This window comes from Seriola dumerili, unplaced genomic scaffold, assembly GCF_002260705.1.
Source record: "Seriola dumerili isolate Sdu_G_001 unplaced genomic scaffold, Sdu_1.0 BDQW01000330.1, whole genome shotgun sequence".
In the NCBI taxonomy this organism is placed as follows: Eukaryota; Metazoa; Chordata; class Actinopteri; order Carangiformes; family Carangidae; genus Seriola; species Seriola dumerili.
In genome coordinates, this window is record NW_019174585.1 from 2283459 (window position 1) to 2295447 (window position 11989).

At 38.2% G+C, this 11989-nt stretch overlaps 1 protein-coding gene across 1 annotated transcript in view; it reads left to right on the forward strand.

The window, feature by feature from the left end:
* The window catches only part of LOC111232286 (cell adhesion molecule 1-like), a 158448-nt gene extending 147775 nt beyond the window's left edge, over positions 1-10673 (forward strand). Inside the window, exons 11-12 of the mRNA XM_022759726.1 lie at positions 9913-10041; positions 10195-10673. Of these exons, the coding sequence (XP_022615447.1) occupies positions 9913-10041; positions 10195-10313 (248 nt within the window). The 3' untranslated portion in view covers positions 10314-10673. The remainder of the gene's footprint in view (positions 1-9912; positions 10042-10194) is intronic.
* Positions 10674-11989: the final 1316 nt, after the last annotated feature.

An 11989-nucleotide genomic window follows, 5' to 3' on the forward strand; every position in this document is an offset into this window, starting at 1 on the left:
GCAAAAGCTGATGGGAATTCAATAAAATGAACAAATAATCAACAAATAAACAACCAGTACATTGTAGACGTAGTGGTTGTCTAGTATTGGTAGGTTTGATTGGTACTTATGACTAGGATGAACTTACTGAATGAAAACATTAAGCTTTTAAGTTGCTGCCATTCACTAATCCATTATATGCAGCACATCCACATGGGCATGCGATTTTCCCTCTGTAGCATCAAAGATGAACACACTGAACATTTTCAACCTGCTCTCCCCCCGTTTGGTGGTTCATAATTGATGCAGAAATTAACTTCGGAGATTTTTTTCTATTGTAGCCTTGTGTCCTGAAGTGCCAGTTCAAGGCCTAACAATGGTTTTGTACAGTGGGGGAGCAGATGTCACGTTAAAGCACAGAATCCAAGAGTTGTTTGTCTTCTTTGCTGTGTCATGGTTAGAAAGTTTCACAAGAGGTGATATTGTCAAGCCTTAAGAGTGTCTTAAAATATGCACGGTGTGCGTGTGTGTGTGTGTGTGTGTCTCTTGTATCTCTCGGTTGTGTGTGTGTGTGTGGTGTGTGTGTGTGTGTGTGTGTGTGTGTGTGTGTGTGTGTGTAGACCTCTTAGGAGAGATAAGTCATAAGAACATTTCTTTAATGTGTTGGACAGTCTTTAGGCCTTGTTTATCTCCATGTGTTTTTATTGAATATTTTGGTAACACTTTTATTTTTATATTTTATGGGTCTTGTGTTTTCCAGCTAATTTCCAGGAACCTTTCCTCATAATTTCCTAGAAATTGTCTTAAATTAGGCATTTAGCTGTTAATTACCAGGACATTACTGATGGATACTGATGTGAATTTATGAAAATTTCTTCATTTACAGACTACAGAATTTCCTCTCTTTTTTTTTTATAAAAAAAGAATTTGAATATAACAAGCAGGTACTTAATAACACTTCATTTCCCTTATAATTAGAACCAAATTGCATTGGCCTTTCTTGGGAATATCCCAGTAATTTGCAACTAAAAACCAGCTAATTTTTTTTGGGAAATTATGAGGAAAGTTTACAGGAAATTATCTGAAAAATATGGGACCCCTAAAATAAAGTGTTACCAATATTTGCACTTAAACAAAAAGCTTTTAGTTGACCTCTTGTACCAACAAAAAGTTGGCAGATATGTGTGACCATCTTTCACAGTGATCCAGTTTTAGACATTCAGATGTCATAATCTCAACACAGTAGTATGTGATTTTATAATGAATTCAGCTAAATATTGTCTTCAAGACTTACAGTAGATGTTTAAAGCATCACAGAAAAAAATAGTACTCCACAAGTTCTTTGTCAGTGGTTGTATTTCTTTTGGGCAGAGGGTAGAGTTTACCCAGAATCCCCAGCTCTGAAGGAATAAAAAGGGAGTCTGTGGCGATAATGCTCCAGCTCGTCAGATGCTCAGAGATGATCCAAGGCAGGGACATCATATCCCGGCTAAGCCTCCAGTAACCCCCTCTCCCCCGGCTTGTCGAGAGGAGCCAGAGGAAAGACAAAGAACAAGGAATTATGTTGTAGACTTGATTAAAAAGACCCTATGTTTCTGCAGATCTGCAGTCCAGGGTAAATTGTTGTTTAGCATGCCACAGGAAGACGTCCACTGAATAAACTCAAGGCATAGGTGTAAGTTTCATTGTTCCCGTCACTTTCCAAAAAACTGTTTCCCATTTTTGTCCCTCTCACTTTTATAACTCATGTCACTGTGTGCTCAAAGCAATAACCTTAACGAGCAATGGCCTTACCTTATTTCTGGTGGTTGTTGGGACGTTATGCAGCCTGAAATTACTACTTGTAGATACCACTCAGGGCTGAAAAATGTTCTAAGAACTAGGATATTCAGGTTAAAGAAACATTTAATCTGTGTTTTAATTTAATGCATATCAGTCAAAGAGTAAAGAGTAAATCACAGCTCTCTTTGTATAAAAAAAATTAAATACAACAATGGTCTATCAGGTATCTGTAAATTAAACTAAAATTTATTTTAAGTAGAGTTACACTACATAAGTTTACATAACATTTCTAGTTTTATGGAAAACACAATAACCAGTTTTAGGGTAATTTGTGATTAGCTTTATCCATTAAAGTTTGTGGTGCTATTGTTTTATTTCAGTGTGTCCACAAACCTCTGAAGCCAAACTCACACCCTTGTCTAAAGGAATGTAAAAACTCTAACCATTAAAGAATATGAGTTAAACAGTGTTTTCTGAGGTCAACAGCCTTCTGGTTTATGGATAGTACAATGCTGTAAATTAACTACCAGTGAGAGCTTTGCAAGCAAACATTGCACTATACATGAACCAGAGTCTGGCCTTCATTACTGCACCCTTCAGACTTGATAATACTACTAACCATAATGAAGTTTTTATTGCTTTCTTGGCTAAGCTGTCAGGGATTTGTAGATCCTTATGACTTTAACATGCGGTGCACAGAATATATACATGGCTTCAGGGTTATTTCCATGTCTTTGTTCTAACAAACACATGGGATTTTTTTTTCGAAGTGAGAAAATCGTATGATTTCGCACCAGATGGTATTTTGGGGCTCCATTTCTGGCAGGTTTTCATACATGTTTTGTTTGCTGTTTCCTCCGTCAGCACTAGTACATGTTAGGTGTTGGCAGGTTTCCACTGCTGTTTAGTCTTGGGATTCAAGCTTCAATTCCATGTACACTATTGACTTCAACAAAGACTGTTAAGAGTGCATTTAGTATTCAACATAATTAGTCATTAAACATTTACCAACGTTGTTTTAACTCTCACATGTATCATTTCTCTTTGAAGTATTTCATTGGAAAAATTAAAGAATCATTTAGAAATGCTAATTAGTTTTTTCCTCGCATTTGTTTACTCTGATTCAGTTGAAATTTTGTTTTTTTCTGACCTGCAGGTTTTTTTCTTTCCTTTAAACAGTTATTAAAGAAAGAAAATATTGTAATGGTCCATTTTAATTGGTCTCCAGGGAGTGTGTTAGTAATGCCTGCCCACCCTGAAGTTAAAAGAGTGTTTCATTGCAGTAATATTGTTTTTTTTCATGGAGCAGTTGTGAGAGCTCTACTTAGCACATTAGGGTTTGGAGATTGAATGTTATGTGCCAATGAACTCAAATTGTGTCCTCACTTTCAGCTGATAAAGTGTACTTTTGTGGCATGTTACTTCAGGCAACTTTTGGAAGAGAGCAGTGATTTCTATTATTTTGTCAACCTTTTCCCTCGCCCTGATCTCCACTGGGGGACAAACAAGTTGAAGGGGGAGTATGAAGTGGAGATGGGTGCTAGCGGCTTTTATGAGCAGAATTTTGCCAGTCTGAAAAGATATAATAAACAGGCAACCAGGAGTTCAAATTTACTGTCACAATTTCCATTCATTTGCCATTTTATTAGTTGTAGCCGGACCTTCACTTGTATTTCTGTACCTCTGTTAAATGTCACAGCTGTGTTCGTACATCTTCAAATCATTGTTTGGGTTATTACAAAGGACTCGGAATCTATTTAGCGAGCGAGCAGTGGCACTGGAATTCAACTGATGACAACATTGTGCTCTGTTGATGGTCTGCTACAACAGCAATACGAAAAATGATTTGGTGGAGATTGCCCATGTATGCTCATCTCATTACGTTCATTTCCTTTTCGAACAGTAACAAATATAAAAGCCATGGATGTTAACAGTTCAATGCTGCAAAATGGCTATTGACGGTCCTTAAGTTGATTCTGCAGCAATGCCCCTTTGTCCTGCTGGTGTCCAGGAATGGGTTACTGTGAGAGTCTATTCAGTGCAAGTGAGGGCTTTGCTCTATCAATGCAAGAGAGTCATTGTTTCAATTATGTCCATGTAATTACATCTATAAATTGGTGTGTGTGTGTGTGTGTGTGTGTGTGTGTGTGTGTGTGTGTGTGTGCGCGCACACGCGATATGCCTCGTTGTGTGAAAAATATGAAAAGAAAAAAAGATGGGAAAACTGAAATTATGTTCCATGTAATCAGCCTGGTGACAAGCTCGCAGCTCTGATCACCACACTGACAGATAAGTCTGATAGGATGCTCTGTTACTGGCCAGAGTGGCAATTAGTCATTCCAGTACAGAGACAGAAAGGTGCGACTGTAAAGCATGTGGTACTAGCTGTTCAGCGGAGCAGATTTCTCCGCCGCGCAGACACAGGCATCAGTTGCAAATCCTCTTTATTCCCCCATAAATCCCCACGGCTGTGCACATCCTGTCAGGACGCCGGTGTGGGCATGTCAGCACTCCCTGATCGACCCGTGAGCAGAGCTGTGCTGGCGGTATGGACACCAGCTACATTACAGACATAATCAAATTCTACTTATTTCAAGTGTGAGGCCACAAAGGCCACTGTAATAACACTGTCTGTCATTTGGACGTTTTTTTTCTTACAAGCACCTTCTAGTATTATGAATGCATATATATTGGGCGTGAACGGCCGCAGGGAATCACTCTCTTGATCCTGGATGTGTTAGAGCACCGAATAAGTAATTTACACAGGAAGAGGGAGGAATGATAGTAACAGCAATATGACACTTGATAAAGAAAATCTGTTCTTGTGGAGGTCTGAGATCAGGGTCAGATACACATCAGCACTTTGGGAGCCTGAACCTCCCTTTTCACTCTGTTAACCAAATATAGTAAGTGGACAAAATAACATGAACACATGTTGCATAAACACAGTTCAAAACAACTCTTTATGGAGTTGTTGGTTCAACTGAGCCAGAGGGCTGTAACACGAAGCCAGCTAAACTTAGTCTGGCTCTCGTGGGGTTACCTGGCTTCACTGAGCTGAACATTGGCCATCCTTGAAAATGTGTATCACAAAGCTGGCTATCAACTGGCTGTTAAAATCTCGGTTTACCGACCAGCTACGAGCATGTTCTTGTGAAAGAGGCAGATTTGTTAGTAACAAGCAACATCGTCAGAACCATGAATGAAGTAATTCATATATGAGATGAGATGAAACTGTCATATCTGTGGGTAATTTTGGTTAAAGTAACAGCAGAAAGTGATATTCAACAAGGTGAAATATAAACATGATCACATAACTAGAATCATTAATGTTGTAGAAACATTAGAAATCATTTAAAGGGCAAGGTTATAAATAAGTGCTGGGATTTTTATATTATGTCTTAAGCATACAGTGAGTTTTTTTTGTCTGATGATGAACAATCTATTCTGAATATGTAATGTACTTATTAAAGTTAAAAGTAATGTCAGTCTGAAGCCTGATGAAGTCTATCTTATTGGCAGGTTGTATTTATAATCATGGCAAATATCTAACAGTGTGGATTATTTTTCTAACAAAAGACAACAGAGGCTTTAGTTTGTATTTCCAATTATCTTCTAAGTCTCCTCATTTATTCTGAGCTGCAGCGATGGAATAAGAGAGTAAAAGCATCAACAGTGTCAGGAATCCTGACAGGAATGAAAGAAATTTTTTGCAATTAAAATTAAGCTATTATAGTCATTATGTAATTATATTCATAATTACATTTAAGACCAGGGCGGTCACATAGAACAGCAGAATGATTCTAATTATCTATAAAAGTATCTATTGCTCTTTATTTTTGGTCACTTTATTGTAAACTACTTTATCTACGAATCCAGTAGGAATTATGACTCAGTTTTTTTTTCAGTGATCTGATTGGTCAGTAGTCAGGCTGTGGACAGGTTTTGATCTGATCCTCTGAAGTTAACCTCCTCTGGAGCAGTTAGCCTTGAATCATAGGTTACCATGGTGATCCTCCTGGATAGCTTTAGGGTTCCTGATACCGGAGTTAAGCCCAAACATAGCAGGATATCCATCTTATCTGGCTTCGTGCTATAGACCCCTGTATATAATAGCAGCTGCCTTAATTATGTTTTAATTGGTTAATTAATATAATGAAAAAATTTACTTTTACTTTAATTTTGAGCCATATCGTCCCTACTGTTTTTCTAACAAATTTTAATCTTTTGTCAGGTATGATTGTGAAACTGATATTAAATTGTATTCTATGTGGTATTAAAAAGGTCTTAAATCTAACTTGGTGAACTCTGCAGAAACCATGTTAGTTATTATGTGAATTAGGTACGACATTTTTTCACATGATAAATAAACAAAAGAAAAAATTGATGCAGCATCCGCTGAGAAATCCTGACTAATATGGGTCGAGCTCAAAAATGCTGTAACCTCTATTTCTCATAATGCAACCAGTAGCATCTTTTCACTAGACTCTCCTGGGGCCAGATGCATAAATGATGTGTAAACACAAAAACCATGCGTACGCCACTTCCCGCTCATAAATTGGTATTTATAAATACAGAATGTGCGGTGAGAATGTGCGCACCTCACGCATTCCTTTGACAATGCTTACATACGGTTTTCCAAAGCAGTGAAGTGAAAATAAAAAATAAGCCACGACATGTACTTTAACATAAAATAAAACCAACTTCACATTCGTCATAATCATCATCATCATCAAGTTTACACATTTACATAGAAAAAACTATTTTACGATTCATAAACCGAAATAATTGTTTGTGTGCTCAATGTTTCCTTTAGCATCATTTAATGACCTTATTATTTATTGTGAGGCATTCTGTAAACTGTTTCGATACTATTTTAATATTTACTAATCACAATGTTAGACACCTGTCAAGTCCCAATAAATGAAGTTCAGTGTAAAACAGGACTTTGCAGTTGGAGTGATTGTACTAGTCTGGTACTGATGTACGTTTCTGTCTCCCATTTGTAAGAGCCTCAATTTCACGTCTTTCTCATGTTTCTTTTCTGTGCCATGCCTTATAACCTGTGGCAGAGTGTTTTTTTTTACCCATATTGATTGATTAAAGGAGTGTCTTCATCCATTTATGGCTAATTGTGGGAGTGGAAATGAGGCTTGTGCACATGCGCCCAATTTCTCAATGAGTGAGATTTATAAAGTGAAACCATGTGTACGCACACCTTTACAATTCTGCCGAAAAGAATGCATATGAATATTTCTGGTTTTGTGCGTACACATAGTTTTAGTCATGAATCTACACAGAGTTTTATGCATCTGGCTCCTGGTGTAATATTCACATGTGAAACACTTAATATGAAATATGATTATCTTGAATGTCACTCTTAAGCACATATTAAGGTAAAAGACACTGATCGGTTCCTCAGGTAGTACATTATATGCAGGTGCTTATGGAATGTGTGAAGTTAGCAGTCTTATTGCGCAGATGATGTCCTCCACTGTTAAATTAAAATAATGATAAACAGCACATTGTTTTCAGGAGAGTTAACATTTGTACATCCAGTACAAAAACAAGACAACTCCAATTCGTGTTAAAGCTTTGCAGCCCCCAAACCCAATAATAGACCCTGATATATCATCAGTCAAGGTTTTTTTTTTTTGTTCAAAGCCACAGAAAACATAAATCTGTTTTCTCAAGTACCACATGACTAGTTAAAATAATCTCATAATACACCTTAGACCTCTGTATTACATTGCATTATGAAACATGTCTCATAATCTCCTTACAATATAATGCACTCCTGCAGCAACATCATAAAATGAATAGAAATGAGTAAAACAGTAATATTTATTGCATGTATATTGAATTTGAGACCATGTTTATGTGGCCGTCCTCTGTAATAAATACAAAACTGACAAACAGAAAACCAGTGTTCAGTAGAGTACTTGATATAGCCAACATGATATGCAACCAACCATAACAGTCGATACTGTAGGTGCTATGGGATTTTTAGTTTCTCTGACATTTCTGTGATAGAGGCTCAGTGATTACTCTGGGCAGATTTTTCCACCTGTTAAATAAAACTCTCCCTCGCTGTGCAGAGGCGGCTGAGACCCTGCATGTTTCCTTGCGGATGTGTCAAACGGAAGACAGCGTGGAGCAAGGTGAGGGCAGGAAGGTGTGGGGGAGTGAGGGAGGAGACAGGACCGTGCACAGGCCATTTAGTGCGTGTATGTTCATTAGCATGGAGCATGGGCCGTTTCCCTTTCCTCTGGGAACGAGCTGTGCTATCTGACATCCCCGATACAGTAAACAAACTGCTCCTTTCACATCCCCACTTCACACATACCGACGCACAGCAGTGGCTTGCTCCGTGAAGACGAGTCCATTTTAAGAGAGCGCTCAAGTGAAACAAAACTTTTCTCATTAATTAGCTTCATTGCAGTTCCACTTCCAAGATGTCCTCGCACTAACTGAATGCAACTTAAATAAGGTGTTGTTCTTCGGTTGAGATGCGAAATGTGTCACTAGACTCCTCAGCTCCACTTATTACACCCTCACAGTGTTGAGAAATTCTGCACTCTTCGCTCGTCTTTTATCAAAATCATTCAAGTTCAGAGCATGACTAGTGAGAGTGATGGAAAATTGAGCTGCTCTCTCATGCAGCAAAGAACAGTGCAGCCATTCCCTCACCAGCCACTCCTCCATCAGTCCAAATGTGCACAGATATAGACTATTGATAAATGCCTCTGAACTATTCTGAGACTGGAAATTTAAAGGCTTCGAATTTTGCCTTGTTCTTCTGTGGTGCACGGATAAATCTGGCTAAATGCTAGACAGTGATACTCTGTGACACCTGAGGCAACCACGTATTTCTCTGCATGGGGACACCGCCTGCCAATTTATCTCCAAACTTGTGTCTATTTCTGATGATTGAGCTCTATAACTTCCAGAAATTGCCTCTTAAATCACAATGTATTTTTCACTGTGTGAACTCTCACTGAAATTGCAGACGGTGTCTACTGTTTCGTGCTGAAATAACCGTCTTAAAACATTTTTCAACATTGCTCACTCAAGAGGCTCGGACACCCATTTCAGCTATATGAAGCTCTGAAAACATTCATATAATAAGCTGGGTTCAACATATAACACCTTGAGAGAGACATCTGTATTTTAACATTATTTTAAATATGTTAATGTAATCCATACTGTTTTTTTTAAATTAAAGGTATAGTTTAACATTTTGGAAAATATGTTCTTTATTATTACTACATTGTTACACAAAAGGAATGATGCCACTCTCATTTCTGTGTGAAGCTACAACCAGTAAATGGTTAGCTTAGCTTCACACAAAGACTGTTGTGCCAAAAAACAATCTGGGACATACCACCTGTAAAAATAACAAAAAGTTTTATACTTTGATCTTTGTACAAATTTAACAAACAAGCAATAGCGTATTAATTAGTAAACTTTAAAGGTGCCTTTAGGTGGATTTGGTAACCTTTGGATGGATCCAAGCAAGATGTCAATGCTAACCTGCTTCTAACTGTGCCTCAATTCATATTTGCTGTACAGACATAACTCTGCAACACAGCGAAAAAAGCTATTCCTTTAAATATAATATGCAAATGGATTTTGTGAGCTAATTTTGGTTTTGACTTTAAATTCTTTCATGAACAATGGGATGATCACACTGTACATAAAGCTGGGAAGGAAATTAATGAGGAAAAATTAAACATTTCTGTTAGCAAAAGCCTTATTTAGGGGATTATAAAGCTAAATTATTGGCAGTGGTTTGCAGGATTTGTCAGTAAGTAACAACTAAATGCTTTAATAGCCTCTTTGTGGGATATTTAGTGACAAATTGTGAACCATTATCATCCTCTGTGGACCAGCGTGTGCTGTGGAATCCATCTCATTTTCACTGGTGAACAACATAAACTGGCAGTTTTTTCAACTGTTTCCTGTTCGAAGTTAGGTCATGCTAAAATGCTTTGAGAAAAAACCAACCAATTTAGTTTATTTTGGCAGCCTAATGATTTAATAGCCATAGCTTCTAGTGCGGTCACCCTCTGTGTGAAGGTATTAGCCTTGTGACTGGCCGAGAGGGTTTTCTGATCATGAAATTATTTACGGTTATTGTCCTGTTTTCAGACTCCAGAGCCGGTGAGGGGGCACCACAGAAAATTGACCATGCTGTCATCGGAGGAGTGGTTGCCGTGGTGATGTTTGCCATCCTCTGTGCACTCATTGTTCTTGGTCGATACTTTGCCAGACACAAAGGTAAAGCACCGGCAGTGCAATCATACTTGATCATGAACACATCTTAGAGTTCAAGTGTTTTTGTTGCAAGTGGAGTGCAATAGGATTGAAGTGCACAAGAGGATGAGGAGGTGCAGGAGGTGTGTTGGCTAATTTGTCTGTAATCTTTTGCAGGAACTTACTTCACACATGAAGCCAAAGGGGCTGACGATGCAGCCGATGCAGACACGGCCATCATCAATGCAGAGGGAGGACATAACAACACAGATGAGAAGAAGGAGTATTATATCTAAACTGGACAGGCCAGGAGAGACGGGTGGGAAAGCTGCTGATGGTGGTGGTGCTGTAGCTGTAGGAGCATTATGTCTAACTCTGATTGGTTACGAGACGGCTTGAGGGCAGGGAGGGTGAGATTTAAAGAGGAAGAGAAGAAAGAAATGAGAAAAAAAATGGTATGTAGGACTGCCGTGGCCAAGTGGTAATAAGAGGCGTTGCTGAGTCTCCTATCCGACCCTTCCTGGACTGCTGGGGCCTATTCTGTACAGTTCAATTATTTTACAGACAATTTTGTGCCTTGTTCTATTTCTTTTGTTTATTTGGTTGTCTATGTGTGCTGCAGCTAGCTTTTAGCTCATGTACCCAGATCTGAGGAGCCAGCTCATCCTCACTTTTTTTTTTTTTTTTTTTTTTTTGAGTAATCTCCAGAGTTCAGTAACTGGAATACAGCGTCAACACATTTCTCCTCAGTGGGTCAAACGCCAACAGTCCCTGCTACATCACCCCCTCATAATACATGCAGGTCTGATTGGTTTTCACATATTTCAGCTCAGATTTCCCACCACCCCTTCGAGGTCACTGTGTTGATTACTAACGTAACAGTTGTGAATAATCTTGCTCACGATAGAATGTATTTGTTCCTGAAAGTGAAGTAGGAGTGCTGTTAAGTATCATTTCGCACCAAACTGCAAAGTACAACTGGTCCCTCGTTGGCTTCAAGAAAACATCTGACAGTTAGATGTGAGGTCAGTTTAGCGTTTGTTTAGGGTATTGTGGAGTACAGTCTAAGACATCCTAACAGCTGTAATGTGCCATGATATGGAGTTAAAATTTCTATAGAGAAAAGCTGAACCTTTCATTCATTTTAAAGCTTTATATCAGGATTTTCTGCTGATTTAGAGGACAACAGTTAATTAACAATAGCAGATAATATTTACTGTCATCTGCTTTCTTTCCTTTTTTTGACATTAGCTGAACATCTGGTTCTGAAAAAAAACTTTTTTTTGGAAATATGCTGATTCACTGTCTTGCTGAGAGTTAGATGAGAATATTGATACCACTCTCATGTTTGTGCGATAAATAGGATGCTGCAGCTAGCTTAGCATGATGACTGGAAACACAGGGAACAGCTAGCCTGGCTTTGTCCAATGGTAAAAAAAAAAAAAAATACAATTACCAACAACCCTCCATAAAACTACAATGTGTAGTTTTTACACTTGGGTTTTTGTACAAGTTCAACAAATGGGATAATGTTAATTAGTCAGCTTTAGAGGCGCTAGATGGATTTGTTACGTTTGGACAGATTCAGACTAGCTGTTTCCAGCCTTTGTGCTAAGCTAACCATACCATCTGCTGGCTGTAGCTTCATATTTACTGTACAAACATGAGAGTGGTATCAATCTACTCATCCAACTCTTGTCAAGAATGTAAACAAGTGTATTTCCAAAAATGTCAAACTATTTCTTCAAAAACATCGCCTGAGTCTAGATTTATGTTTAGTTTTAATGACTATTTTCATCAGAATATTTTCTTTTTTGGGATAGTTGGACCAAAAAACATGGCAGAAAACATTGCTCTAATAATTAGAGCTAAAAGTATTTCCTCTCTGTTGGCAGGCATTATGTTGACTGCAGGGTCAGAGTATATATACTCTCTAGTTCCTAAAAGTGACCCGTGCTGCTGTATTGATCAT